Source organism: Armigeres subalbatus, chromosome 3, assembly GCF_024139115.2.
Source record: "Armigeres subalbatus isolate Guangzhou_Male chromosome 3, GZ_Asu_2, whole genome shotgun sequence".
NCBI lineage: Eukaryota > Metazoa > Arthropoda > Insecta > Diptera > Culicidae > Armigeres > Armigeres subalbatus.
The window spans coordinates 151,592,564-151,619,148 of record NC_085141.1 but is presented as its reverse complement, the minus strand read 5'-3'; the positions used below and the strand labels follow the sequence as shown (position 1 = coordinate 151,619,148).

Below are 26,585 nucleotides of genomic sequence, written 5' to 3'. Positions count from 1 at the left end.
GGGTACGCAAATGCACAACTTTTAAATATCACCTGATTTTTTCCCCGATTTTTGGTGGGATTTACTCAGTGTTTCATTAAAACAGAAACAAGCAAAAAACAACCGCGTAAAAAGCATCCCCAGTGTAATTTGTTTTATCGGATTTCTATAAAACCATTTGACTATATAAACTAATATCAGAAGCATAATTTGAAACACGATATATAATGAGCTTATAGCTACTCAGACATTTTACAATTTTGATTTACATTGAATTACCTCAATTAAGATTCTCACATCCGAAAACAACCATATATTTAAACATGATGAATCGAACATTAGTGTGCGTGTGCCAAACGTCATTCATTTCTTCAGGGTGTCTGCGGATTATCTGTACAACAAGACAGGTTTATAATTATTTTTTAAACGAAATGAAAACCCAGCATGCTTTGCATGTTATTTATAATAGGATTACATGAACCAATCTGAATTTGTTCACTTTAAAATGACCCCTGTATTGCGAGTTATACGTCTTTGAGCTTGTCGGAAAAAGATCATGATAGTCGCATGTTTCTATACAGATACTTTTCAGACATTTTTGCGATTGTGACATGTTGTTTCCAAGATGAACCATACCGAATGATAAATTCAATTGAAATACGTTCCTTTTTGTTAAAAAAAATACGGATTAATCCACCTAGCGGTGACGATGCCTTCCTCAATTCAATCGTTTAGTTTGGCCTTAATGTGATATGCTTCATAAATAATTGCCTACATTCGAGCTCTTGTAATCGCTGTATAGCGAATCAATCTTCTTCTTCTTATTGGCATTACATCCCCCACTGGGACATTGCCGCCTCGCTGCTTAGTGTTCATTCAGCACTTCCACAGTTATTAACCGCGAGGTTTCTAAGCCAAGTTACCATTTTTGCATTCGTATATCATGAGGCTAACACGATGATACTTCTATGCTCAGGGAAGCCAAGACAATTTCCAAACCGAAAATTGCCTAGACCGGCACCAGGAAACGAACCCAGCCACCATCAGCATGGTCTTGCTTTATAGCCACGCATCTTACCGTTAGGCTAAGGAGGGTCCCGAATCAACCAACCAAGCAAATATGCTCCAACACACCATTTTATTTATAACTTTTAAGCGCAATGACCGATCATTATTATATTCAAAAGTGATCAACTAGGGTTTGTCCCCCGACGAATGCAACATGCGAAAAAATCGGTTAAGAATTACTATATAAAAAAGTGGCTAATGTTGTTGGCTTTCGTGTGCACACACCCACATGCACACGGACTGACAGACATTTGTTCAGTTCGACGAGCTGAGTCGATGGCTGTATAACATCATACGTCTTCGAGACTTCTATAAAAAGTTCGATTTAGGAGTTGCCCATAGAGCTACTGATTAAGTCCATTCGTGTCTGTTTTTGCTCTGTAGAAGCAAACTGTCTAAATTTGCCAAAACTCTGAATATCTACAGAGTGAGAGTAAATGCTTACTGGAAATGACAATTGATATTTATTGTTGAAATTATTATTATTATTTATTATTTATTCAAACTAAGGCCGAAGTAGCCTGTGCGGTATATAAGAGTCTTCTCCATTCGGCTCGGTCCATGGCCACACGTCGCCAACCACGCAGTCTACGGAGGGTCCGCAAGTCATCTTCTACCTGATCGATCCACCTTGCCCGCTGCGCACCTCGCCTCCTTGTGCCCGTTAGATCGTTGTCGAGAACCATTTTCACCGGGTTATCCGACATTATGGCTACGTGCCCGGCCCACCGCAGCCGCCCGATTTTTGCGGTATGAACAATGGATGGTTTTCCCAACAGCTGATGCAACTCGTGGTTCATTCGCCTCCTCCACGTACCGTCCGCCATCTGCACCCCACCATAGATGGTACGCAGCACTTTCCTTTCGAAAACTCCAAGTGCGCGTTGGTCCTCCACGAGCATCGTCCAGGTCTCGTGTCCGTAGAGAACTACCGGTCTAATGAGCGTTTTGTAGATTGCCAGTTTGGTACGGCGGCGAACTCTATTCGATCGGAGCGTCTTGCGGAGTCCAAAGTATGTACGATTTCCAGCCACTATGCGTCTCCGAATTTCTATGCTGGTATCATTTTCGGCAGTCACCCACGGCAGTGTGCCCAAGTACACAAATTCTTCTACCACCTCGATTTCGTCACCACCGATGCCAACTCGCGGTGGGTGGCTCACATTGTCTTCTCTTGAACCTCTTCCTATCATGTACTTCGTCTTCGACGTGTTGATGACTAGTCCGATCCGCTTGGCTTCCCTCTTCAGTCTGATGTAGGCTTCCTCCATCTTCTCAAAGTTACGTGCCATAATATCTATGTCGTCTGCAAAGCCAAATAGCTGGACGGTCTTATTGAAAATTGTACCACTCGTGTTAATCCCTGCTCTTCGTATTACCCCTTCCAAAGCGATGTTGAATAGCAGACACGAAAGACCATCACCTTGCCGTAACCCTCTGCGCGTTTCGAAGGGACTCGAGAATGCCCCTGAATCTCGAACTACGCACATCACTCGATCCATCGTCTCTTTGATCAACCGTGTCAGTTTATCCGGAAATCCGTTTTCGTGCATTAGCTGCCATAGCTGGTCCCGATCGATTTTATCATATGCGGCTTTAAAGTCGATGAATAGATGATGTGTGGGCACGTTGTATTTGCGGCATTTCTGCAGTACTTGGCGAATGGCGAACACCTGGTCCGTGGTGGAGCGTTCGCCCATAAAACCTGGTACTGCCCCATGGAATCCCTTGCAATTGGTGCTGATCGACGGCATAAAATTTGGGAGAGTACCTTGTAGGCGGCGTTCAGCAATGTGATTGCGCGGTAGTTGCTACAATCCAGCTTATCGCCATTTTTGTAGATGGGACACACGACACCTTCCATCCACTCCTGCGGCAAAACTTCCTCCTCCCAAATCTTAGTGATGACCCAGTGCAGCGCTCTAGCCAGTGCCTCACCACCGTGTTTAAATAGCTCTCCTGGTAGTTGGTCAACCCCATAGGCTTTGTTGTTCTTCAGCCGGCCAATCTCCTCCTGTATTTCCTGGAGATCTGGAGCCGGTAGAATTATGTCCTGCGCGCGTTCCCCCAGGTCCATCACCATACCGCCATCTTCGTCTGCCACATCACCATTCAGGTGCTCTTCGTAGTGCTGCCGCCACCTTTGTATCACCTCACGCTCGTTCGTAAGAAGGTTCCCGTTTATGTCCTTACACATATCAGGCTGTGGCACGTGGCCCTTACGTGAACGGTTCAACTTCTCATAGAACTTTCTTGTGTTATTAGCGCGGTACAACTTCTCCGTCTCGTCACGGTCTCGATCTTCCTGCTGACGCTTTTTCCTCCGGAAAATCGAGTTTTGTCTGTTCCGCGCCTGTTTATATCGTGCCTCGTTCGCCCTCGTGCGGTGTTGCAGCAATCTCGCCCATGCTACATTCTTCTTTTCTACTAAGGGATCGTACACTTATTATGTAAGCATTTTTTCTGGGTTTTTCGATCCCCCCTCCCCCCATGTAAGATATTTTTTCATACAAATGATTTTGTATTTATATGGAGCGTAAGATATTGATCGACTCCCCCTCCCCCCATAAGTGCTTACGTAATATGTGTATGGCCCCTAATTGATCACATTCGCCGTCATACCAGTCGATTCTCTGATTCGGGGGCACCGTGCCAAGTGCAGCGATTGCGGTGCTACCAATGGCGGATCGAATATCTTTCCAGCCATCTTCAAGAGACGCTGCGCCTAGCTGTTCTTCCGTTGGGAGTGCCACTTCCAGCTGCTGCGCGTATTCTTGGGCTAGTCTACCGTCTTGTAGCCGCCCAATGTTAAGCCGCGGCGTCCAACTTCGACGCGTGTTGTTCACCGTCGAGAGTTTTGAGCACAGGCATACTGCAACGAGGTAGTGGTCGGATTCAATATTCGCACTGCGGTAAATGCGGACGTTCCTGATGTCGGAGCAGAATTTATCGTCGATTAGAACGTGGTCGATTTGGTTTTCCGTTTCTTGGTTAGGTGATCTCCATGTGGCCTTGTGGATATTTTTGTGGGGAAAGAAAGTGCTTCGGACTACCATTCCGCGGGAGGCTGCGAAGTTTATGCATCGTTGGCCGTTGTCATTCGATACGGTGTGCAGACTATCCGGTCCGATGACCGGTCTATACATTTCCCCCTTCCTACCTGCACGTTCATGTCACCGATGACGATTTTGACGTCCCGCAGTGGGCATCCATCGTATGTCTGCTCCAGCTGTGCGTAGATCGCTTCTTTCTCGTCGTCGGGTCTCCCTTCGTGTGGGCAGTGCACGTTGATGATGCTATAGTTGAAGAAACGGCCTTTAATCCTCAGCTTGCACATCCTTGCGTTGATTGGCTGCCACCCAATCACGCGTTGGCGCATCTTACCCAGCACTATGAAGCCGGTTCCCAGCTCGTTGGTGGTGCCACAGCTTTGGTAGAAGGTAGCCGCCCGATGCCCGCTTTTCCACACTTTCTATCCTGTCCAGCAAATCTCCTGCAGTGCCACGACGTCGAAGTTGCAGGAATGTAATTCATCGTAGATCATCCTGTCGCAACCTGCGAAACCTAGCGACTTGCAGTTCCATGTTCCAAGCTTCCAATCGTCATCCTTTATTCGTCGCCCAGGTATTTGCCGATTATATCGAGTCGCATTATCTCTTATATTGTTCATAATTATTGGTTTTCCAGGCGGCTTATTGGGCCTGCACAAACCTCCTGTCTCGCTGGAGGGCCGTCGTGTCAGGGCTGTTTAGCGTCTCACCTAACACCAGGACTTGGGCTTGTGCGCTTTGAGCGGCACACGGTCGCTTTGGCGGAGCCTACTTGCGGATACATGCAGCTTTTTATAGAGGTTCAACAGGGCCCACTGTCAAACCCCAAGACATCCTAGGCAGGCGCCACAACTCGCAGATGGCCTGGGGAGGGATTGTCAAGCCCTTGGACATAGTCCCTGCTGCCCCCGATTTATTGTTGAAAATCAATGGTTATTTCCGGTAAATATTAGAGATATGCGAAAGTGGCTATAAGCCATTTTATAGAAAACTCAAATGACAGGAGACCAAACACTAATATTTACATTTTACAAGGAACATTTGCGAAAATGGAATGAAATGATGATGATGATGACGAATTGATGATGGTTTGCATGCAAATTTACCAAAACAAAGACCGAGCCGTTCACTCAAAATTTCGATCAGCTGATCGAATCTGTCTCGTAAAATGGCTTATTGTAAGCCAATCGAGCATACAGAACTGTCAAAACGTGAGCCAAATGAACGTTGTTATTGTTGCAGATTGAGATTGTTATGAAATAGATTTTAAGAGAAGTTTCATCGAATAAACAATTTGTTTTACTTTCGCGAGTAGAAGTAATTGTATTGCACTTTGATTTTAGTGATAATGCTTTTTTCAATACTGTTAGTAGACAGACAAACATATTCCAAATTGTTATCAAATGCAAATACAGATACAAGCTTCAATATTTTGGAAGCGTTTGCTAACAAAAGTAATAGCGTTGTTAAATCGTCAAGAAAAGTATTTGCAATATCTCTCATTATAGGATCCCTAGTAAATTTGTGACGCTCAAGATTTTGAGCGCTTTTATTTTAAGGGTTTATTTTTTTAGTTTTGCTTCTGAGAACAGTTATAGGCAAATGATTATAATATCCTTTTATCTAATTGAATATTATTGCACTGTGATTGCTTCTAAAGCATTTTCCAATTCCAGTTGATATGCCACCGGAAAATATGATCTCCGCTGCCCAGAGTTTAATCGAGTACGGTGTACGTAGGAGCATTATAGCATCTAACTACACACTTATTGGTCACCGCCAGGTGAGACCTACGGAATGTCCAGGAGAAAAGCTGTTCAAGGAGATACAGAATTGGCCCCACTATTCACCAATGCTGGACGTTGTAGATCCCAACGGTATTAGAACGTAGTATGTATATATATATATTACAGCCCATTACTACTACTAGCAAGCATCGTTATAAGACAAGACAATCCTTTTTTGTTTCGTGGCTGTCATGAAAAAAATAAAGTTTGTTAAATTGTTGATGCAATCAAATGTCTTACTATGTACTAAAATTAATTGTAATTTTTCGATAAATCAAATTAATCGGACCTAGTGGTGATGATGCCTTTCTTGTTCGTTCAAAAGGGGGTTGAGAAGCATATAATAAAAGTCTAAAATAACTTGTTCAGTGTTCGTAAAATCATTCATAAAACTTAATCATTGAGCGCGAACTAACTCGTTTGCGATTTTAAAATAATGCATAACGTCTGAGTTATTCATGCTAAAACGGATCATTTCACTCATTTTCCAAAAAATCATTCTGCTTTAAAAAGTGTTTATAATCAATTTAGGGGCAATTAATTGTTTACACACACAAGAGTATCCATTGTTCTATGTGGTGAACGTTATTTTACTGTTATTTTACGAAGGAAAGCAAAAGAAAACCTACGATGATTCAAATGGAATCAAAAGAATTCAAATTCATGATTTTTAGGTGCTGAGTTGGGTGCGTTTCAACTCAGGAGTAATTTCTTGCTTAACTTTTCAAAAGGTCCTAAGTAAATTTTTTTTCATGAATTAATTTGAGTACTGCAATCAAAAGCTTTCATGTTTTTGTGTTGATTGCGCTATTCAAATTAAATCATGAAAAAAATGTTACTTAGGTCCTTTTGAAAAGTTAAGCGAGATTTGAATCGTTTATGAGTTTTGAGATTCTGAGTTTTTCCCAACACTGCACTTGTTTATACGCATTGTAGGTCTTATGCCAAATGCAGGAAGCAAATCGATTGAGAATAATTAGTGTCGAAAAAGTGAGCTTTTTCTATACAGGTTTTGAAATTAGAACTTTGGTCATAACTTTTTTGGTCAATTTTCAATAGGAAAAAATCTTTACAGATACTAAGTATAATACAAGATCAGCAAAAAGTATAGTTTGGCCATAACTTCTGAGCCCATAGTCCGATTTGGCAAAACTTTCAACAGGAAAAATTTCTATACTGGAACGAGAAACGAACCTAGCTACCCTAATGGTCTTGCTTTGTAGCCACGCACCTAAGGGCTAAGGGGGCCCCAAAATGCAACCTGTGTGAGCAAATCGGTTGAGGCTGAATGCCCGAAAAATGAGGAGGTCTTATGCGTTTTTGTTTCAAAAAGTATATTTTAGCCATAACTTTGGAGGTCATAGTCCGATCTGGCCAAATTACAATAGAAAACAATGAAATATTTCGATCACGAAAAATTGTCTCCTTACCAGGACGGGAGTCGAATCCACACTACCCCGGACAACCTAGTCCGGAGGATGTGTAAAGATGAAGTTGGCTGGAACGCCGTTTTATCGGCTATCGTCAAAATCGTCTCGGAGCTACACAGAAGGTGGCGCGTGGACTCAAGGAATGGCTAGTTCAGGCGCAAATAAGAGGTGGTCCAACGGTTCGGAGTCGGCTTTATGCGTCATACCGGTGCCCTGTGGTCGAACTCGAACCTTTTATCAAACAAGTGGTCGTGCGAAAAACAACATGGTATCGTCGCTTTCGCGGCGTCGGTCAACCGGGCGGGTTCCGAGCCCTAGGACGGAAAGGGGTCCTCGTCAAGGCTGGGGCAGGCGTAGGCACTGCGTCGGCAAGTCCCTCTGTGTGTTGGCGAATAGGCCCTATCGCAGAGAGGTCAATTTGGGGTGCACGCGGCATCATCTTTCTTGATACCAGTCGTGCAGAGGGAAGCAGGCGCGAAGTCGACCCTTCCCACCTTCCGAGGACATAGGGCGTGGTAAGGCCACCTGGAAAGCCGGCAATGTGCTGGCACGATACCATTATTATTATTATTATCAGACTAAGGCCGGAGTGGCCTGTGCTGCACATAAAAGTCTTCTCCATTCAGCTCGGCCCAAGGCTGCACTTCGCCAACCACGCAGTCTGCGGAGGGTCCGCAAATCGTCCTCCACCTGATCGATTCACCTTGCCCGCTGTGCACCTCGCCTTCTTGTTCCCGTCGGATCGTTGTCGAGCACCATTTTCACCGGATTACTGTCCGACATTCTGGCTACGTGCCCGGCCCACCGCAGTCTTCCGATTTTCGCGGTGTGAACGATGGATGGTTCTCCCAACAGCTGATGCAACTCGTGGTTCATTGGTTCCACGTACCGTCCGCCATCTGCACCCCACCATAGATGGTACGCAACACTCTACGCGTTTCGAAGGGACTCGAGAATGCCCCTGATACTCGAACTACGCACATCACCCGATCCATCGTCCTTGATCAACCGTATCAGTTTATCCGGAAATCCGTTTTCGTGCATTAGCTGCCATAGCTGGCGAACACCTGGTCTGTGGTAGAGCGTTCACCCATAAATCCCGCCTGGTACTGCCCCACGAACTCTCTTGCAATTGGTGTTAGTTGGTAGCATAAAATTTGGGAGAGTACCTTGTAGGCGGCGTTCAGCAATGTGATTGCGATTGGCACGATACCATGGTGTTCGTCTAAAAAAGCGATTCACGATGTTCGATGCTGCAAGGACACGCAGCTAACCTCGAGGGTGCGTTGTGCACTGACCCCCCTTTGAAGTATTACTTTCTGGTGGTAACAAAGGGATGATGGGCTTGGCGGCAATGGAAACGGTTTAGCGGGTCGGGGATGTAGTCCTGCCTCCCTAACCCCGCACTTCCTGGACAACCCAGGATGTCTGTTGAGCATTCCCCCTCTACATTCCCTGTGTCGCATCGGACCGAGTCAGACGCATTTAGTTTGGATCTCTTCACGCGAACTCGATCAAGTGATTTTTGACGTAGGACTTACGTCTCTCTTTACTATACCGGGTGTCATTTCAAAATATTCCAATCGACCGCGTTACGCTGTGTTGAAAGATTTTAAACGTTAATAGCGTTCGTCTCAGTAGACGAATTTCTGCGGTAAGCCCCTCAATCGACAGATTTCAAGTATGCTTTTCATGTCCATGCTTGATTAGGCCCGAAAAACTTGTTTCAATAGGCATGAAACTGTTTTCAATGAAAACATTGATGATGATGATGATGGTTTGTTTTTGAGGGATATTAACTCAGGCGGTCATTCATCCCTAACGGTTGGTGTTTACAGTTAGTCGATCAAGTTGGTGTCCTTCAGGAATTCGATCAGTTTCTCTTCGTTGGGTGGCGATAAAATCTCCTCAGGCGTGCTACTCAAATTTAAAGCCAAGCGTTGCGTTGCATAAGCGTTACATTCTGATAGTATATGGGGGACAGTGAGGGGGATATTGCAAGTGGTGGGTTCGGTTTTATCGAGTATGTATCTATGGGTAAGGCGAGTATGGCCGATTCGTAGACGGGAGAGAGTGCGACGATATTTCGGGTTTTTGTTATCTGGCCAGGGTAAAGTGTTCTCGAATTGTTCCCTTGACCCATCTTACAGTGTCCATGGAGGGGACAGAGACAGCCTCAGGGCTGGCTTCCCGACCGGCACCAGCCAAACGGTCGGCCTCCTCGTTGCCATGGATACCGGAGTGTCCTGGCAACCAGCAGAACGCGACGTTATTGGCCACAGCCAGTCTTTCTGCCTCCTGAAGCCAGGGATGCTTTGAGGAGGAGGATTTCATCTCATGGAGCCAGCTGGCAGAGTCGCTAAATATGATAGTGGGGGAGTCGGTAATGCGGGTGGTTAGGTTAGAGGCTATCATTAACGCATAAGCTTCAGCACTGAATATGGAACAGAGAGGGTGGAGGGAAGAACTTATATTGGGGAGAGTTGTTTTGCTGGAGATTCCATAGCCAACTTTGCCGTTGCACACTGAGCCGTCAGTGTAGATGTATTGGTGGTTGGGGTATTTTTCGGCTCGGAGTTTGTGGAAATGCGATTGAATTATGGCAGGAGGTCACCAGCATTTACTTGTTTGAGAAGTGAGAGATCGATTTTGGGGGGAGACTGGTTCCATGGTCTATTTTTGGCTCTAGGGAGGATGGCTATTGGTGGGATTTCATTGTTTGTAAGGGATTTAAGTAGGTTATTTGCTCTATTGACTAACGGGATTTTCTGGCGACCACCAAGGCTGAGCCATCTGATGGCCTCCTCATCACGCCGACCGTCAGGAAGTGCTCGAAAGGAAGTTGACCACATTCAGATATAATGGCAGATGTGGGACTGGTGATGAACACGCCAGAGGCATAGCGGAAGGCTTTGTTCTACAATGGGCGAAGTTTTTTGGTAATGAGATCACCGCCTCTACTAAAAAGTCCTACACCATAGAACATCTTGGGCAACAACCAGCCATTAATGATCCGAATGATGGTTGTCCTTTGTCCGCTTGGGATTCTATATCCGATCACTTTAATTAATTGCAAGCGCTTTTTGATTGACTTTCTAACGGTATCGGCGTGGTGACCAAAGCTCAGAGTGCGGTCCAGGTGTACACCAAGGATTTTGAGGGATGTTTGGGATTTTATAGGACAGTTTTTCAGGCTGAGATCGGGTAACTTGCTAACTCCTTTTCTGTTCTTGCTGATGTGGAGCAGTTGGGATTTTTCAGGGGATATTTTGAAACCATGATTATCGGCCCATTCGGAGACAGTGTTGACGGCGGATTGGGTTTTCTTTCTGGCCAGTGATTTGAAGTTATTGAAGGAAAGTATTATTATGTCATCTGCGTAAACAAGAATGTAGATATGGGGTGGGATGTTTTTGAATAGGGACTGCATACAGATCAGGAAAAGTGTGGGAGCTATCACCGAGCCTTGGGGAATTCCATTTTCTTGATTCCTCACCTCAGAGCGGGTGTTGCCGATCATGACCCTGAAACTCCTGCCGTCAAGAAAGCTTTGTACGTAACGACCCATGCGACCTTTCATTCCCCATTCCTCAAGAGACTTGAGGATGGGAAAACGCCACGCACGGTCGTATGCTTTCGACAGATCAAGAGAGACAACGTCACCGTGACAACCTCTCTCGAGGTTGGAATCAATGATATCCTCCAGCTCAGCAAGATAGTCGTCGGTGCTTTTGTGGGGACGGAAAGCAAACTGTCTGTTGTCCAGAAGTCCCTGTGATTCCAGGAGAGAGATGAGTCGCCTGTTGACCATATTTTCAAAAATCTTCCCGATACAGTTCAGCAGGGTTATGGGACGGTAACTATCGGCGCTATGTTTGTTTTTGTCGGGTTTTGGGATCGGGACAACTATGCCTACTTTTCAGGATGGTGGGATTTCACCCTTGTTCCAAATGGTGTTAAACATGGAAAGGAGAATCGATTTGGCAATGGGTGGAAGATTTTTGAAAAGGGGATAGCCTACGTCGTCTGGGCCAGCAGATGACCCACTGACTCTCTGAAGTGCCCATTCTAATTCTTCGCGGGAAAATTCGAAGTTGTAATCCGGTTTATTGTCAGTATCGAAACAAGGAGGGGTGGATTCTTGGGAGGCTTTTAAGGTCAAAAATTGATTGGAATAGTTGGCTGATGAGGAAGAGAGGGAGAAGTGGTCAGCAAGGTGTTCGGAGATTAGTAATGGGTTATCGGTGATTTGATTATCGATCCGGATTTTGGTGGGTTGTTGTTTTTTATTCCCATTCAATTTATGGACCTTGTCCCACAGTTCCTTTGATGAGCTTTCTGGGTTGATGGAAGAGATGAATTCATCCTGTTTGGCTTTGCTGATGACGGCTCTCGATGCATTCCTGGCAACTTGGAATTCCGCAAGTTGAACGGAACCCCTACGCTCTCCTTTTGCCACCTTCTGAAGAGCACGCAATTTCTTGCGGCGGAGTTTGACGGCTGCACGGACGGTTGGGTTCCACCATGGTACCGATTTTTTCCCCGGCGAACCACTGGTTCTGGGGATGTGATGCTTTGCGATGTCAAACAACTGTTTGACAAAGTCATCTGGTGAGGATGGGGGGTTCACTGTGAACTGGTCGTATACCTGATTTTGATAGCCGTTCCAGTCCGCCAACTCGTATTTCCAGCGAGGGCGGGTAGATAGTGCGGGAGGGGCTCGATTCAGAGAGATGACAAGAGGGAGGTGATCGCTGCCACAGCAATCATCGTGAACAGTCCAGGATAGTTGGGAAGCAAGACTTGGGTAGCAACCGGAGAGATCTAATGCTGATGATGCTCCACCTGAGTGGTGGATGAAGGTGTTACTGCCATCATTCAGAAGGGTTAGAGCATTTTCATCGATGAAACGCTCGATTTCGATTCCGCGGGCATTATTGGATGGGTTTCCCCATCGTGGAGAGTGTGCGTTAAGATCGCCCATCAAAAGAACTGGGGAGGAGATTTGGTCTATGATTCGGGAAAGACGGGACTTAATTGTTTTGTTTGATAGTTTATTGGGGGAAGATAGATGGAGATGAGGGTGATTTTGAGGGGAAAGTCAATTTCGACGGCTATTGCTTGTAGGGATGAGGAAATATCAATTTGTCGTTGTGGAATATCTGCTTTAATCGCCAGGGCAGTACCGTTGCTTGAGGGGTTTTCAGGGTTTTCGCAGATATAAATATTATAATCCTTGATAAAGAGGGGGGTATTTTAGATTTTGGAGCCATGGTTGGGTTAAATTGCGATTGGGTTAAATTTGGAGACTAGTAGTTGTAATTCGGACCGTTTGCTTCGGAGACCATTAATGTTCTATTGCAAAGCAAAGGATGTTGATTGAGCAGATTGATGGGAAGCAGATTGATTACTTATTGGGTTTGTGTTGGCCATTTGTGGTTTGATGAGGGGGGATCAGACGGGTGGGGTGCTTAGAGCTTTGCTTTTCATCGGGGTAGTGTTGGGGTTTGCTGAGTTTTTTGGGTTTCCAGGGGGATAGCCGGAGTCGGAAGGGTTTTGGTCCAGAATATCGAATGGGTTAACAGAGGTTTTTTTTGTTGAATGGGGAATGGATTTCCGTTGTGGGGTGACGCTTATGCTTGGCAATGCTTGACTTCAAAAGAGCAGCACTTACCTGAGGGGACGAGTCGGCCACTTGTGTCGAGATTCCGTCGGTTGTCATCTGCTTCACGCTGGAATCGGTTTCCATCTCGGACCAGCTGCCGTCTTCCTTTGTCGTTTCCTTCCACTTGTTGCGCTTCTTCTGTTTCTTTCCCTTCTTCTTCTCCAGCTCTTCTATTCTGGAAGTCAGTTGGGCGATGGTTTCGGTCAGCTTTCGGATGGTTTCGTCCTTTGCCTTCAGTTGGTCGGGAACTTGAGGGGCTTGCCGGGCTGTGACCAGTCGTTGTTGGACTTGACTGACTGCCGCGTAGGAGCCGCCACCTGCCTGGATTTGCTTCATTGCCTCCTGCTGGGTGATTCCTTTGGTGAACCGGAGTCGAACGGTTTCCTTCTCCATTGCGTAGACTGGGCATGACCGATTGGTTGGGCCGTGTTCGCCTTGGCAATGAAGGCAGAAGGGAGTGGCGTTGCATTTGTCGACAAACTCGTGGGTTCCGGAGCAGTTCCTGCATTTAGCGGTGCCCTTGCACCGGAGCTTAGAGGGACCGTACGCGTAACACTTGTAACAGATCAGGGGGTCCGGGATGTACATTCTTGTTCTTACCCGCAGGGGTCCGACCTTGATGTATTCCGGTATCGATGTCCCGTTGAGTGTGATGATAATGGTTGGTGTGTTTACACTGTCCATCTTGCATTCGAGTGATGCGTCTGACCATTCCTTCTTTGAGCTCATCCTCCGTTTTGTTTAGAATCTCCCGACAGGAGATCACGCACTTCCGCTGGTTCAGAACTGGATGCATTTCAACTTTCACTGCCGTGCCGTCGAACAGAGTGGTCATGTTCAGCAGCTTTCTTGCTTGTCCTTGATCCCGGACCCGAAGAACGTACTTAGACTCCTTGGCTTCCGTCGTTGTGCCTTCAATTTCACAGACCAGTTATTCCATCGTTTTGCCAACGATGAACACAGCTGCTTTCCTTCCTCAACGGCGTACAGCGAAAGGAACTGCAGCTGGCCGATGCGAACGCCACCCATCCATTCCGGCACTGTTGGTTTTCCGTCTACCGCTGTGGGGGGCAACCCAGGGTCCCACCCGAGCTCGCCGCCATCGTCTCACTATTTCACTGGAACTCACTTCTTCTTCTTCTTCTTCTTCTTGGTTTGCCTTCAACCGAAAGAAAGAATCACTGCACTACACTCAGGCAAATTGGCTATCGAAAATCATAATACTGCCTTTTGAATATGTGCCACATATTTTAGATTTAAAATTCAAAAGGACGCATTATGAAATAAATTTTCATGGTCAATACAAAACATAACATTTTCTTAAGGCACATTTATGAAATCACAATGAAGCATTATGAACCTTTACGCTAGACACGAATAAATCCTTAACCCTGCCTTATGAATTACGGAAGTAGCATTTGGAGGCCATAACCACGCCTTATGAATTTCGTAATTTTAAGGAAGCATCTTAATTAATTCATAATGCAGATTTATGAATTCGTTATAGCATTTTAAGATATATTAATCGATTTATAATGCTGCATTATGAATTTCTAAATCGAGTATATTGAAAATTTTCTTGAATTATTAGCACATGTTGAATGTCAGATATTAAAAAAATTGGTTCATTCATTGTTATGCATATATGTACAAGTAATTTCAAATTCGCGTTTCGGTTGTATCGAACACATCGAGGGGGTATGAATAAATAACCGGCGTTACTTATCTTAATCGAATGGAAACTGTTCCTTTGCACATGATGCAATTATTATTTTACCGTTGAACTTATATTACTCACCGTTGACACTTGGGAACACCCCCTAGATATTCAATACAACCGCACGATTTGAAAACTTTGCAATATGTGAGAACATGATTCTCTTGACAGAAGCTCTTTCTTCCGATTAGGGTATAACTAAAATTAGCATCATGTCTTTCATAGAATGCCTTATGATTTCCTTCAAATCAGCTTTGAATAAAATACTGAAAGGTGTCTTATGAAATTCACTACATGTAACGAATAAACAACATACGTCCCATAATGAAATTTAAAGAGCTCAAGATGAAAAGCATAAGAGACTTATGTTTCGACAATTTTCAACAATCTTGTAGATTCATAATTTTTGCCTTATGTATTTCGTATGTTCATTTGCCTGAGTGTAGGCAAGTCACTCGCTCGTCGTCGACCGAAAAAACTCGCGTCGTCGTCGTCGTCCGAAAACACGCGCTAGAGAATATTCTCGATTCCACTCGGAAAAAACGTCGTTCGCGTGCGATTTTCCGCGTTCGAATCTGCGTCGTCGTGATGATGTGTTATGTGTCATGTCGAAAAACATTGTGATCAAGGGAACCTATAAATATGAGTACCGCATAATTCTTGCATCATTCCATTACCACGTTCTGATTGGTGCAGACACCAGCGAATGAGCAGCCGCTGGGTCTGCCGAGAAGCCATAAAATAGCGCAACGCGATTTTTCCTTTCATTCTGACCGGGACAAGCGAAGCAATCGCATCATCGATTGGACAGCACTCACACCTTTTAGCAGGGAATGAAGTCATCGAAACCACCATCATCAGCCGGAACCTAGCCAGTACAGCAGCAGTCCACCCTACAGACCCGACAAAGCAGCAATGCTGAGCAGATACCGGCAGCAGCAGCAGAGTCGAGCCGAGACCGGCCGGCATCGGTGATGAGCCGAGACAGGCTGAAGAAAAGCCACATGATGCAGCATGTATGTCCAAAAAACAAACGGTTCTTCAGAGAGCCAATAATAGAGATCAATATCAAAGCTTTCAACTCCCTTCGGGATAGAAATTGCAGGGTTGTTACGGAGATCCTGAAATATTTTCCGCGCCAAATCCGCGCCGACTAAAATCAAATCCACGCCATTTCCGCGCGACATGAAAATCCATTCTGCGCCAAATCCGCGTGACCCAAAACTAAATTCTAAGCAAATACACGTTAAATACCAATGTTAAATATTACGCTGAACATTACAACAATTTAGTGAACGTCTTTTTTCGAGTTCGTTTTTATAATATTACTGATTTTAAGTATATGTTTTAACTTCAACGTTACACATGTTTGTACAAAATTGAAAATAAGATTAAGGAAAAAGCAGTTGATATAACAACTCATCTAGACGGTCCTTCTTGGAATTTCTGAAGAAGTCGCTCCAAAATTGTCTGCGGGTGTTTCTCCGAGAACATCTGTGGAAATTTCTCCATTCTTGCAAAAGGTTCCCGGAAATTTATGCGGAATTTCATTTTTTCATAAATTTTTGTGAATTCCACAAAAACAACATGCAGGAAATTTTCGGAAACTGTATGGGGACACCCCTAATTAATTCCAACAGAAATCGCTTGGGAAATTCTAACAGAAATTGGTTGGTGACTTCCTACTGAAAAACTTCCGAAAAATCTGTTGTTAAATTTTCAGGATTTTTCACAGAAATTCTTGTAATCATAGCTAAATAAACTTCGAAGGAAATCGCAACGTGAATTCTTGCGGGAATTTCTCGGGAATCTCTGCAAAAACTCTTCCGGGAAAATATTTTCAAAAATTTTCAACAATTTTTTTTTTTCAAAATCAACATCAAAAACAATTTCTGCGGAAGCACTTAAAAGACGGGTGTTCATGTCCTTCAACAGACATGTTTTGAATGCGCCATGCTTCAGAATGGTTTAGAAATGACAACAAGTGGCGCCCCTCTCCTCATAACATTTGTTTAATCAATGCTCAAGAGTGTAACCATGGAATTCAAACAGGGTTTGTTAATATCCAAAAATTGATGTTAGTAAATAACTACAAACGTTAATTTTGTTCTAGAAAACATTTGCTAACGAGAATAAAGCCCACCTAGATAGACATAAAACTAATTTTCAAATAAACGTCCTTAGATATAGAATTTCATTTGTTGAAATACTCCTAAAACTAAATCCGCACAAAGTCCTAAAATCGTTATGTAAATCCGCGCCGAATCCGCGAAAACCGCAAAATCCGCGAAAATCGCAAAATCCGCTTAGTTGTAACAATCCTGAAATTGTACTTGGGTGCCAAATCCAATATTCTAGAGATAAAATTTTATGCGTGATTTTCATAAATAGCGTTAAAACTAACAGTGGATAATTTGTCTGACTTAACCACGAAGTGGACGAAGGACTTCACTTGACCATGCCTTTAAAGATTCATAAGATGTTCAAATCTTTCACATAATCTTATTTGGATAAAAAACCACCGATAACAGCTCAAACACTAATAAACTATCAATCGATTTTTCATCAAATGTTGGATTTTTTGGCATTGATAAAAAAATATGTAGAAAAACATTGTTTGATACTGACCGCACACAAAGCGAACGTGACTGAATGATCGTCCCATGTTATGAATTCTAAATCTTATCACCCGAAATCCCATGTCCGGGTGTTTCCTTCCTTCTACTACTAACAATGTTGTCTCAGAAAAGAACACCCTACTTCCCACCTGAACTGCAATTCTAAGCTCGCTTGCTCAGCTTATTGGTCTGTATCAAGCGAAAAGTCCCGTTAAGAAATAGATGCCAGCAGCGAGCAACAAGCGTAAAAAAGAAGTAGCCCTTCTTGAATGCATTGATGATGATGACGCTTTGGCTGACAAAGAAGCGGGATACAAGACACTAGCTGATTGGCCCACCAATTGGGAAGCAGAGAAGATTCAAAATTAAGTAGTATAAAAGAAAAGTGCATTCGTTCGCAGAGCATTCAGTCTTTTTTATACCATCACTAGAAATTCGCGGTTATTTGAAAAGATCGTTTTCTTACTTTTTGCACTTAGCCGAAGCAAACAGCCTTTTTCAAGGCTCTAAGAATTAAAAATAATGTTCTCCTTCAGTCGCTATCGCACGAATTAGAAGGCCCTTCAGTGGAAGGGCTGAGATACAGTCTACATCCCCTGCTGAGCCAACTTGTGGTTTATTTCACGCAGTCCTTCAGTGGGAAGGTTGCCACTGTCGAGGCTAATATTTCGTGACCGGACAGATATTGCCGATTTCACCAATTTGAAGAGTTATGTGTAGATTGTGATTTGCCCGCTTCTTTTTCTCACACTCACTCTCATTTCGGGTTGATCGATTTTTGTTACTGAAATTTACCCAATTATAACCCATTACTCGTGAGTCACGTGTAAGCGTATACACTAAATCGATTCCCGCCATGATTTGACGTCTGTTTGTTTTCAGATTGAGCACTCACACACAAATATTATACACGGAAAATCAAACTTTTTTGAGTGTATTTAGTGTGAGAAAAAGATGACTGTGAGAAAAAAAATCTCGCAAAACTCTTATAAAGTGCAAAAAGCGCAATACTTCCTGAATTTTTTTTGATGATTTTTGTTCGAGGTAGATTTGATTTCTGTATCGGTTTGATGAGAAGATTTTGCCAAGGAATGGTATGCAACGCCGATTATTTATCCAAAATAGTTGATGTGAGAAATTTGGACATATTATGTATCTTAAAGGCATGGTCAAGTCAAGTCCTACGTCCACTTAGCGGTTAAGTCACAGACATTACCCACTGTTCGTTTTTCCTCTACTGACCAGGCCCCATCCATGGAATATTTTGGGTATCACGGTAGCGTTTGCTATGTGCATAATCGTCTTTCTAGACCACCATTCGATGACCGATGATGCGAAGTAAATTGATTCGATTTGTACAGGCCTTCTTGAAATTTCTGGCATGTTGTTTGAAGTCAAAGTTATGGTCGATTGTAACACCTAAAACTACGAGGCTGTTTACCGTTGGGATGAAGTCTCCATTTAGAATCAATTCTGGTAAGGTTGGATGTTTGCGTTTCTTACATATATGCAGAAGCTAGGATTTCTCGGCGGCTATAGATAATCCTCTGCCTCTCGCCCAGTCTGAAATCATCGTGATGGCTTCTTGTAGCATTTTCCTTATGATTTTTTGGTTCCGTTCAGATACCAGTAGAACGATATCATCGGCATACATGAAGATTTTTTCTATGCGGGATCCAGACCTTTCTGGTAACCGGTTAAACACCAATTAGGAACAGAGTTACGGCCAGTACCGGTGTACCCTGCGGTACACCGTTTTTTTGTTCCTTTCTTGTGGAAAGTGTATCTCCAATTGCTACCCGAAAGGATCTCTGCTTTAGATAATCCCGTACGTAGTCCAGGATACGACCAGAGAATCCCCATTGTTGTAATTGTTTCATGATTGCTTTGTTGGATATCTTGTCGTATGCTTTGCTGATGTTCAGCACGGCCAGGTCAGTGTGTTCCTGTTTTCCCATCGCCTTGTCAATGAATGCTTCGAGGTCAGCCAAGTACATGTCTAATCCTCTGCCTTATCTGAAAGCGTATTGTCTAGAATCCAGAAATCCATTTGATTCAAGGACCTCGACCAGTCTCCTAATGACAATCCTTTCCATAGTTTTTCCTGTATATCTCATAAGGGAGATTGGACGATGATTTCCTAGCACTTTAGGATCTTTTCCTTTCCTTATAGGGATAGGTATAACGGTACCTTCTTTCCAACTCTCCGGAATTTTTCCAGACTCCCAGATCTCGTTGATCAGTTTTAGGAAAACTGCTTTTGTCTTGAGCGGAAGATGCTGTAGCATAGGGTAACCCAAGGAATCCGGTCCGGCGGATTGACCCTTTCCGTGACTGATGGCCCACATTAACTCGTCCATAGTGATATCTTGGTTGATCTGACCATCTGTCTTAACTTCTTCAGCGGAAGGTTCGGTCATTGGCAAGTCTGAAGGTTCGTAGACATTTTCAAAATGGTCCGCTATTGCTTCAGCGATATCTTTGGGATCCTCCACTATTTTCCCTTGAAGTCGAAGTGTAGGTGTTACGGCTTTATTTTTTCCGCTTAAACTATGTAGCCAGATTAGGGTCATCGGTGTGTCCGGATTGAAGGATTGAACGAACTCTTCCCAACTTTCTTTCTTCGATTTCCTAATAACTCTTCTACAGTTGTTTCTTGCTAGCTGAAATTGCTTCACTGCCTCTTTTTTGTTAGGGTGGTCATCGGATAATCTTAACTCTTCGTAACATTTTCCTCCGGTATCTCACATTCGCCTTCACTTCCTCAGACCACCAACGAACCGAATTCTTTCCAACCTTCGCACTTGTTCGCGGTATGAACTTCTGAGCACTTGTTTTAACTATTTTTGTGAATTCTGCTACACTAGTGATGTTATCACTACTCCGATCGATGAAGTCCTGGAAGCCCTTCCAATCTACTCTTTTGTAACACCATTGTCTTCGTTTCGTTTGTTCCGGAGCTCCCATCCCAATTAAGGATATTATGGTTGGGAAATGATCACTACCCCTATTATCCTCATCTACCGCCCAGCTCAAATTATACGCAAGTTCCGTTGAAACTATCGTTAGATCAATTGCCCCTAAGGACCCATTGGAAGGATCAATTCGCGTTGCTTCCCCAGAGTTGATCACTATCAGCCCATTGTCTACTACAACTTCAAGCACCGTCTTTCCTCTCTCATCATTTTTCCTGGAGCCCCACGCTTCGTGGTGGGCATTCAAATCTCCCAATATCACCAAAGGGTATTTGCTGGCTAATACAATCGTTTTTAATATTTCTTCCACCGTTTGGTTGGGGATATAAGTTGGGCTGATATACAGTGAGACCAGAGTGGCCTCAAAGGGGTAACGAATTGTAGCTGCTACAGCAGGCAAGTCGGGGTCTACTGGTAGTGGGTCAAAATCACTGCGGATGGCAAGAGCTACTCCGCGCATACTACTGTTTTCAGGGTCAACACGATTAAACCATGTATATTTTTCCCGAAAGAAATTTCCCAGGAAAGAATTATCACTATTTCTAGTTTCTTGGAAAGCAATTGCTATTGGAAAATTTTCTTTGATTTAGACTAAAAGTTCGTCTTGTCGTCTTCTCAAACTGTTAATGTTCCATTGTATTGCAAATGTTCTATTAGGTTGGTTATTGCTTATCGTGTTTGGGGGGCTGAGACAATGTGTTCTATTTGGTTTGTTTCTAACTATTGTTTGGTTTTGGGTGTGATTCTTAGGGGGAATAAACTTTTTGAACTCACCGCTGGGGGCGGCTCCCGTTGACTCGTAATTGCTGCTAGACATCATCTCCGCGTCGTTTCCGTTCACAATTTTCTTGTAAGGGGGTGAAATGTCTCTAGATCCGCCTTGTTGTTTCCGTTTTGCATTCTTGTCATTTTCATCGCCATTTGCCGTTCTTTCTTGCTTCGCTTGTGTTGTTTCTTGGAAGATAGCTCTTCGACCATCTTTCTCAGCTTTGCCAGTCAACACCCTTCATTCGTTCCAGTTCAGCTCTCAAAAGTTGGATTTCCCGGTCCTTCTCATCTTGCTTTAAGCGGTTTTGTGCACCAGAAACTCTTGCGTATGATTTCTCACCATGAACTCGTTCATACTCCTTCTTTGCCTCCGCAAAAGACATGCCGGAGTTGACTTTGATGCGAATGATGTCCTCCTCCTTCTTGAAAACCTTGCAAGCTTTGCTCGTTGATGGATGTGACTCGTTGCAGTGAATGCACTTGGGGGGCTCCGAACATCTTACCTCTGGGTCGATCTTGTAGATTCCGGAACAATTTCGGCACCGTTCCTGCTGTTGGCATCGATTCTTCGTGTGTCCGTACGAAAAACACCTGTAGCACATAATAGGGGTCGGTTAGTACATTCGTGTTGTCACTCGCGAAGAAAGCGAACTAAACCATATGTGCTTCGGAATAACTGTTCCCTTGATGGTCAGGATAAATTTTGGCGTGTCAATCCGTGACCGACCTTCCAGTCGTGTGATACGATAAGCTTCTGTCACACCCTGGCTTTTGAGTTCCGATTCCAGTAGTTCCTTGTCCATATTGATCGCTTCCGGGAAGCTCACAACGCATTTCACGAAATTCATCGTTGGGTGCAATTGCACTTCCACTTGCGTTCCGTCCAGCAGTTTTGTCAGTGCCAATAACTTTTGAGCTTTTTCTTCACTACGTATCTTCAACACGTACCTTGTCCCTTTGTTTTCGGTGTACGACTCGTCCAGCTTCCCACCCACGGCTTGCTCAAACGATCGTCCCACGATGAACGGATTATCTGCGAACTTTCCTCCTTGCATCGGTATCATTGACAACACCACTAATGCTTCGTGATTTACTTTTGGATCCATCCATTCCGGTAGGGTTCTTCCATTACCGTCGTTCCCCCAAGGGGGTGCGGCGTGACCTGCCGCTGCCATGGCCCACCGGCCGAAGATTTGCTTTTCTCCACACCACTAACATTTGTTCGCTCCACACGCGCACATAATATGGATTCCGGTTTTATCACTTTCACTACTAACGCCGCGACACACACGATAATTACTCCGATAATTTATTTCTTCTACGAAAATTGATTGCCTTCACTGAAAACTTGAAGCGATGAAGCGACCCCCCGTCCCTTCATAGTAGTAGTAGTAGTAAAATTCTTCTTTTTTGTTCTACAATTATTTTTAAACATGTACAGTGATCGGCTTTGCCCTCCAACTTCAATAATAATTATTATTAGTATTACATATTATGCTTTTACTTAATTTTTAGAATATAATGTATCATGACGGCCTACAGGAGTCGCTAGTGTGTGTGTTTTTTTTAAATTTGATAACCTAACTATTATGTACACTAACATCTATATACATAAAAATGAATTTCTGTCTGTCTGAACCTTATAGACTCCAAAACTACTGAACCGATCGGCGTGAAAATTTGTATGCAGAGGTTTTTGGGGCCGGGGAAGGTTCTTAGGATGCTTCGAGACCCCTCCCTCCTTTGGAAATGGAGGCTCCCATACAAATGAACCCGAAATTCATACATAACTCGAGAACTTAGCAGAGAATAAATCAATGTTTAGCGAAACGAAGTTCGTCGGGTCTGCTAGTTTACAATAAAAATTTGATAACCTAGATTGGAACTAGCGCCCTAATTGGAGCCTGATCCGAATGCAAGCAACGGACCCTAAACTTTTCTTTACACTCACCAAAGCGTTCATGTAAGGTTTTTATTCCGGCCAGACGGTGGACCTCGGATGTTCTTGTCCTGGGAGGGGTGTTGAGGATCATCCTCAGGAATTTGTTTTGGACCCGTTGAAGTTTGAGGTGGTGGGTTTTAGCGCAGCTCTCCCAGACCGGCATGCCGTATTCGATCACAGGGAGGATGATTTGCTTGTAGACAGCAAGCTTATTTTTCAGGGACAATGACGGCGGTTGATCAAAGGGTACAGTAGTTTCAACAAAACGTTACACTTTGTCACCGTTTTGTCAACCTGTTGCCTGAAAATAAGCTTGCTGTCGAGGGTCAAGCCAAGGTAGTCGGCCTCATTGGCCCATTCCACAGTCGTGCCATTGAGGATGATTTTACAGTCCCCAGGCGGAACATGTTTAGGAGATTTGGAGTGGGGGAAAATGATGACCTGGGTCTTCGCCGCGTTGATACAGATTTTTCAGCTGGTGAGGTACTCTGTCAGGGCATCCAGGCCTCGTTGGAGTTTTGCCACTAGCGCTCTGATCACTCTACCGTTGTAGACGATGTAGGTGTCATCTGCGAACAGAGACAGAATGCCGCCTTCTGGAGGTTCTGGAATGTCGGAGGTGAACAGATTGAAAAGCAGGGGCCCGAGGATACTGCCCTGGGGGACGCCTGCGACGATGTTGTGCGCATTTGATTGAGACCCGCTGATTGAGACCCGGAATGTCCTTGCCGATAGGTAATTGTTGATGATTTTCACCAGATAGCTGGGAAGATTGTAGCGTTGTAGTTTGTACACCAGGCCTTCATGCCATACATTGTCAAATGCCTTCTCGACATCGAGTAAGGCCATGGCGGATGTTTTTGAGACGAACTTGTTCCGTCTGAGGAAGTTGGTAACTCGAGTCAGTTGGTGTACAGTTGACCGACCACTTCGGAAACCAAACTGTTCCTCGAGCAAGATGTTGAGATTTTCGGCAGACTCAAGTAACCGGTGATGAATAGCTTTTTCGAATAGCTTGGATAACCCTGAGAGAAGGCTGATGGGACGATAACTTCTGGGGGAGGGAGGATCCTTCTCAGGCTTCCGGATGGGGATGACTTTCGCTGACTTCCAGGACGATGGGAAGTAGCTGAGCCGGAGACACTGATTAAAGATCAGCGAGAGGTGCTCAAAGAACGGAGCACTCATGTGTTTGAGCTCGAGATTCAGGATGCTATCGAAGCCTGGGGCCTTCATGTGCTTCGATGATTTGATATTGGCCGTCAATTCGCCAGCTGAGATCTCCAACTCCTCCGAGAAGTCGTTGGGAATCAAATGGATGTTGTTAGCATGCTCGTTGACGGCTGCTTCGTGTGGACTGACGATGTTCTGCCCAAGATTGTGTGAGCTGACGAAGTGACGACCTATTTCAGCGACCTTCTCTGCAGGAGTTATCAAGCGATCCTTAGAGCCATTATTGTCTAGTGGGATCAAAGGTGGAATGGGCCGAGGCTTGGATTTTAGTATTTTGGTCATTTTCCAGAACGGCTTAGCATAATCTGGGAGAGTGCGGATCTTATTTGAGAAATCGTTATTTTTGAGGTCCACCATTCTGGCCTGGATAATTTTAGTGATTCGATTGCAGCGTGCCTTAAGTTCAGGCAGTCCAGTACGCTGGAACTGCCTGCGAGTGACATTCCGCAATCGAATCAAATCTTTAGTGAGTGTATCGATGTTTAAGGAGTTGGTTACCTGCCGAGCCGTCGGTACATGTTGCTCCTGGGCCGCCGTGATCGCCTTCTCGATAGCGCAAAGCTGGCGGTCGATACTTTCCGGCGTCTCCGGACGCACCTCGTAATCGACGGTGTTATCGACGCACTGCTGGAACCACTGCCAGTTTACTCTGTAGTAGTTTCGCCGTAACTGCTGGTGCCGATTAACCGAGGAGTCCAGTTCCGCCACCACCGGATAGTGATCCGAACTGAGCTCCTGGTAGACGACCGGCTGCGAGACGTGGTCACTCAGGTTTGTTATGTAGAGGTCAAGGGTTGCGTGGACACCGGACCGACTCAGCGGAGTGGGGGAATCCGGGCTCAAGATCGTGTAGTGGCTTTCCTCCATGTCGTTGCTCCAGATGGTGCCGTTTCGATTGCCGCGACTGTTGCCCCAGGCTTGACGCTTGGCATTGAGGTAGCCGGCAATGATAAACTGACCTTGCTCCGCGTAAGCTTGACGATGTCCCTCCGAAGGGCAGCCGATGATCCATCGCCGGCTTTGGCTTGCGTTGGACAGTATGCCGCGATGAGCGCGATTGTGCCGACCGAAGTGGTGATTTCGACACCGATCGCCTCGATTACACTGAGCAGGAAGCATGGAAGCAGACGACATTTGATGTTGTAGCGAAGAGCGATGGCCACACCGCCTCCCCTGGTCGGCCGGTCGAGTCGCACGATGCGGAAGTCCGGGATGTTGATGTTCACCTCCGGTTTTAGGTGCGTTTCGGTGATGAACGCCACGTCTATTTCTTTCTCCTCAAGGAAATCCTTCAGCTCAATTATTTTGCTCTTTAGCGAGCAAGCGTTCCAGTTGACCAGGCCCACCATAGCAGCCATTGTCAATGATGAACATGCCAAGAGTGAAGACCTGGTCGAAGCGGGTTTTGCAGCCGCGCAGCCGAGTGGCGAGCTGCGCGAAGATCGGCATCAGTTGCTCCGGAGTGTACAGCGGAGCGGATTCTTTCGGGTGGACGGCTTCGTTCTCCGACTGCGGACGGAACCCAGGAGGAGGGAGCGGGGCCCATTCGCTGGTGGATGGTTCCGACAATGCTGGAGCTTGGACCGATGCAGCTGCCGCTGCCAGTCGCTTGTGCGGCTGTAGCGGTGGGAGTATTGGAATCACACGACGGGGAGCCGGGATGGCTGGAAAGTTCACCTCGTTGATTACAGAAACATGGTTCTTCTTCGGAATGATCCTGGTGGAAGCCTTCTTCCGGATTTCCAGGAACTCGGCTCGCTTTGGGCAGTCCTTTGTAGTGGCCCGATGTTTGTCGCCACAGTTGGCGCACTTGGGATCGGCCACCTCCATTTTGTCGCACTCGTCTGTCGGATGGAGTTCGCCACACTTGTAGCAGCGCGGCTTCATGCGGCAGTTCCTGGTGCCGAAGCAGTTGGTGCATTGCGTGACATCGCGGTGCACTGGCCGATATCGCTCCAGTCAACGACGGTGTAATTTATAACGCCGACCAGCTTCAGGTCCTTCCAGGTAGTGGAGCCGTGCTCCAGATGGATCAGGTAAAGCTGGTCGCGATATCTCCTCGCCGTGTCGTGACGAGCGATCTTGTGCACGGCTACTGGCTTCAGTCCGCAACTTTCAAGCTCTGCTTGGAGCTCTTCCTCCTTCATGTCGTGAAGTCCTCGCAGCAAAGCCTTGAGCGGCTTCGTGCCGGAGTGGTCATGAGTGTAGTACTCATACTTGTGGACCTCAAGGAACTCCACGACGGATTGATGATGGTCCTTGTTTGCCGGCATCGGAAACCGGAAAAGTACATTTCAGCCCCTTAGCGATCAGCTGGCGAATTTTTGGGCGTAAATCAGGCGGATCGCCCTTC

At 45.2% G+C, this 26,585-nt stretch overlaps 2 protein-coding genes across 4 annotated transcripts in view; one reads left to right on the top strand and one right to left on the bottom strand.

Moving 5' to 3' along the window:
• LOC134219798 (peptidoglycan-recognition protein LB) overlaps window positions 1-6,244 on the top strand; it is a 57,673-nt gene extending 51,429 nt beyond the window's left edge. For both annotated transcript variants that reach the window (XM_062698664.1, XM_062698665.1), the window contains exon 3: window positions 5,774-6,244. In XM_062698664.1, the coding sequence (XP_062554648.1) occupies window positions 5,774-5,988 (215 nt within the window). In that variant the 3' untranslated portion in view covers window positions 5,989-6,244. The remainder of the gene's footprint in view (window positions 1-5,773) is intronic.
• The window catches only part of LOC134219797 (trichoplein keratin filament-binding protein), a 280,474-nt gene that overhangs the window by 92,060 nt on the left and 161,829 nt on the right, over window positions 1-26,585 (bottom strand). The gene's annotated exons all lie outside the window — the stretch shown is intronic.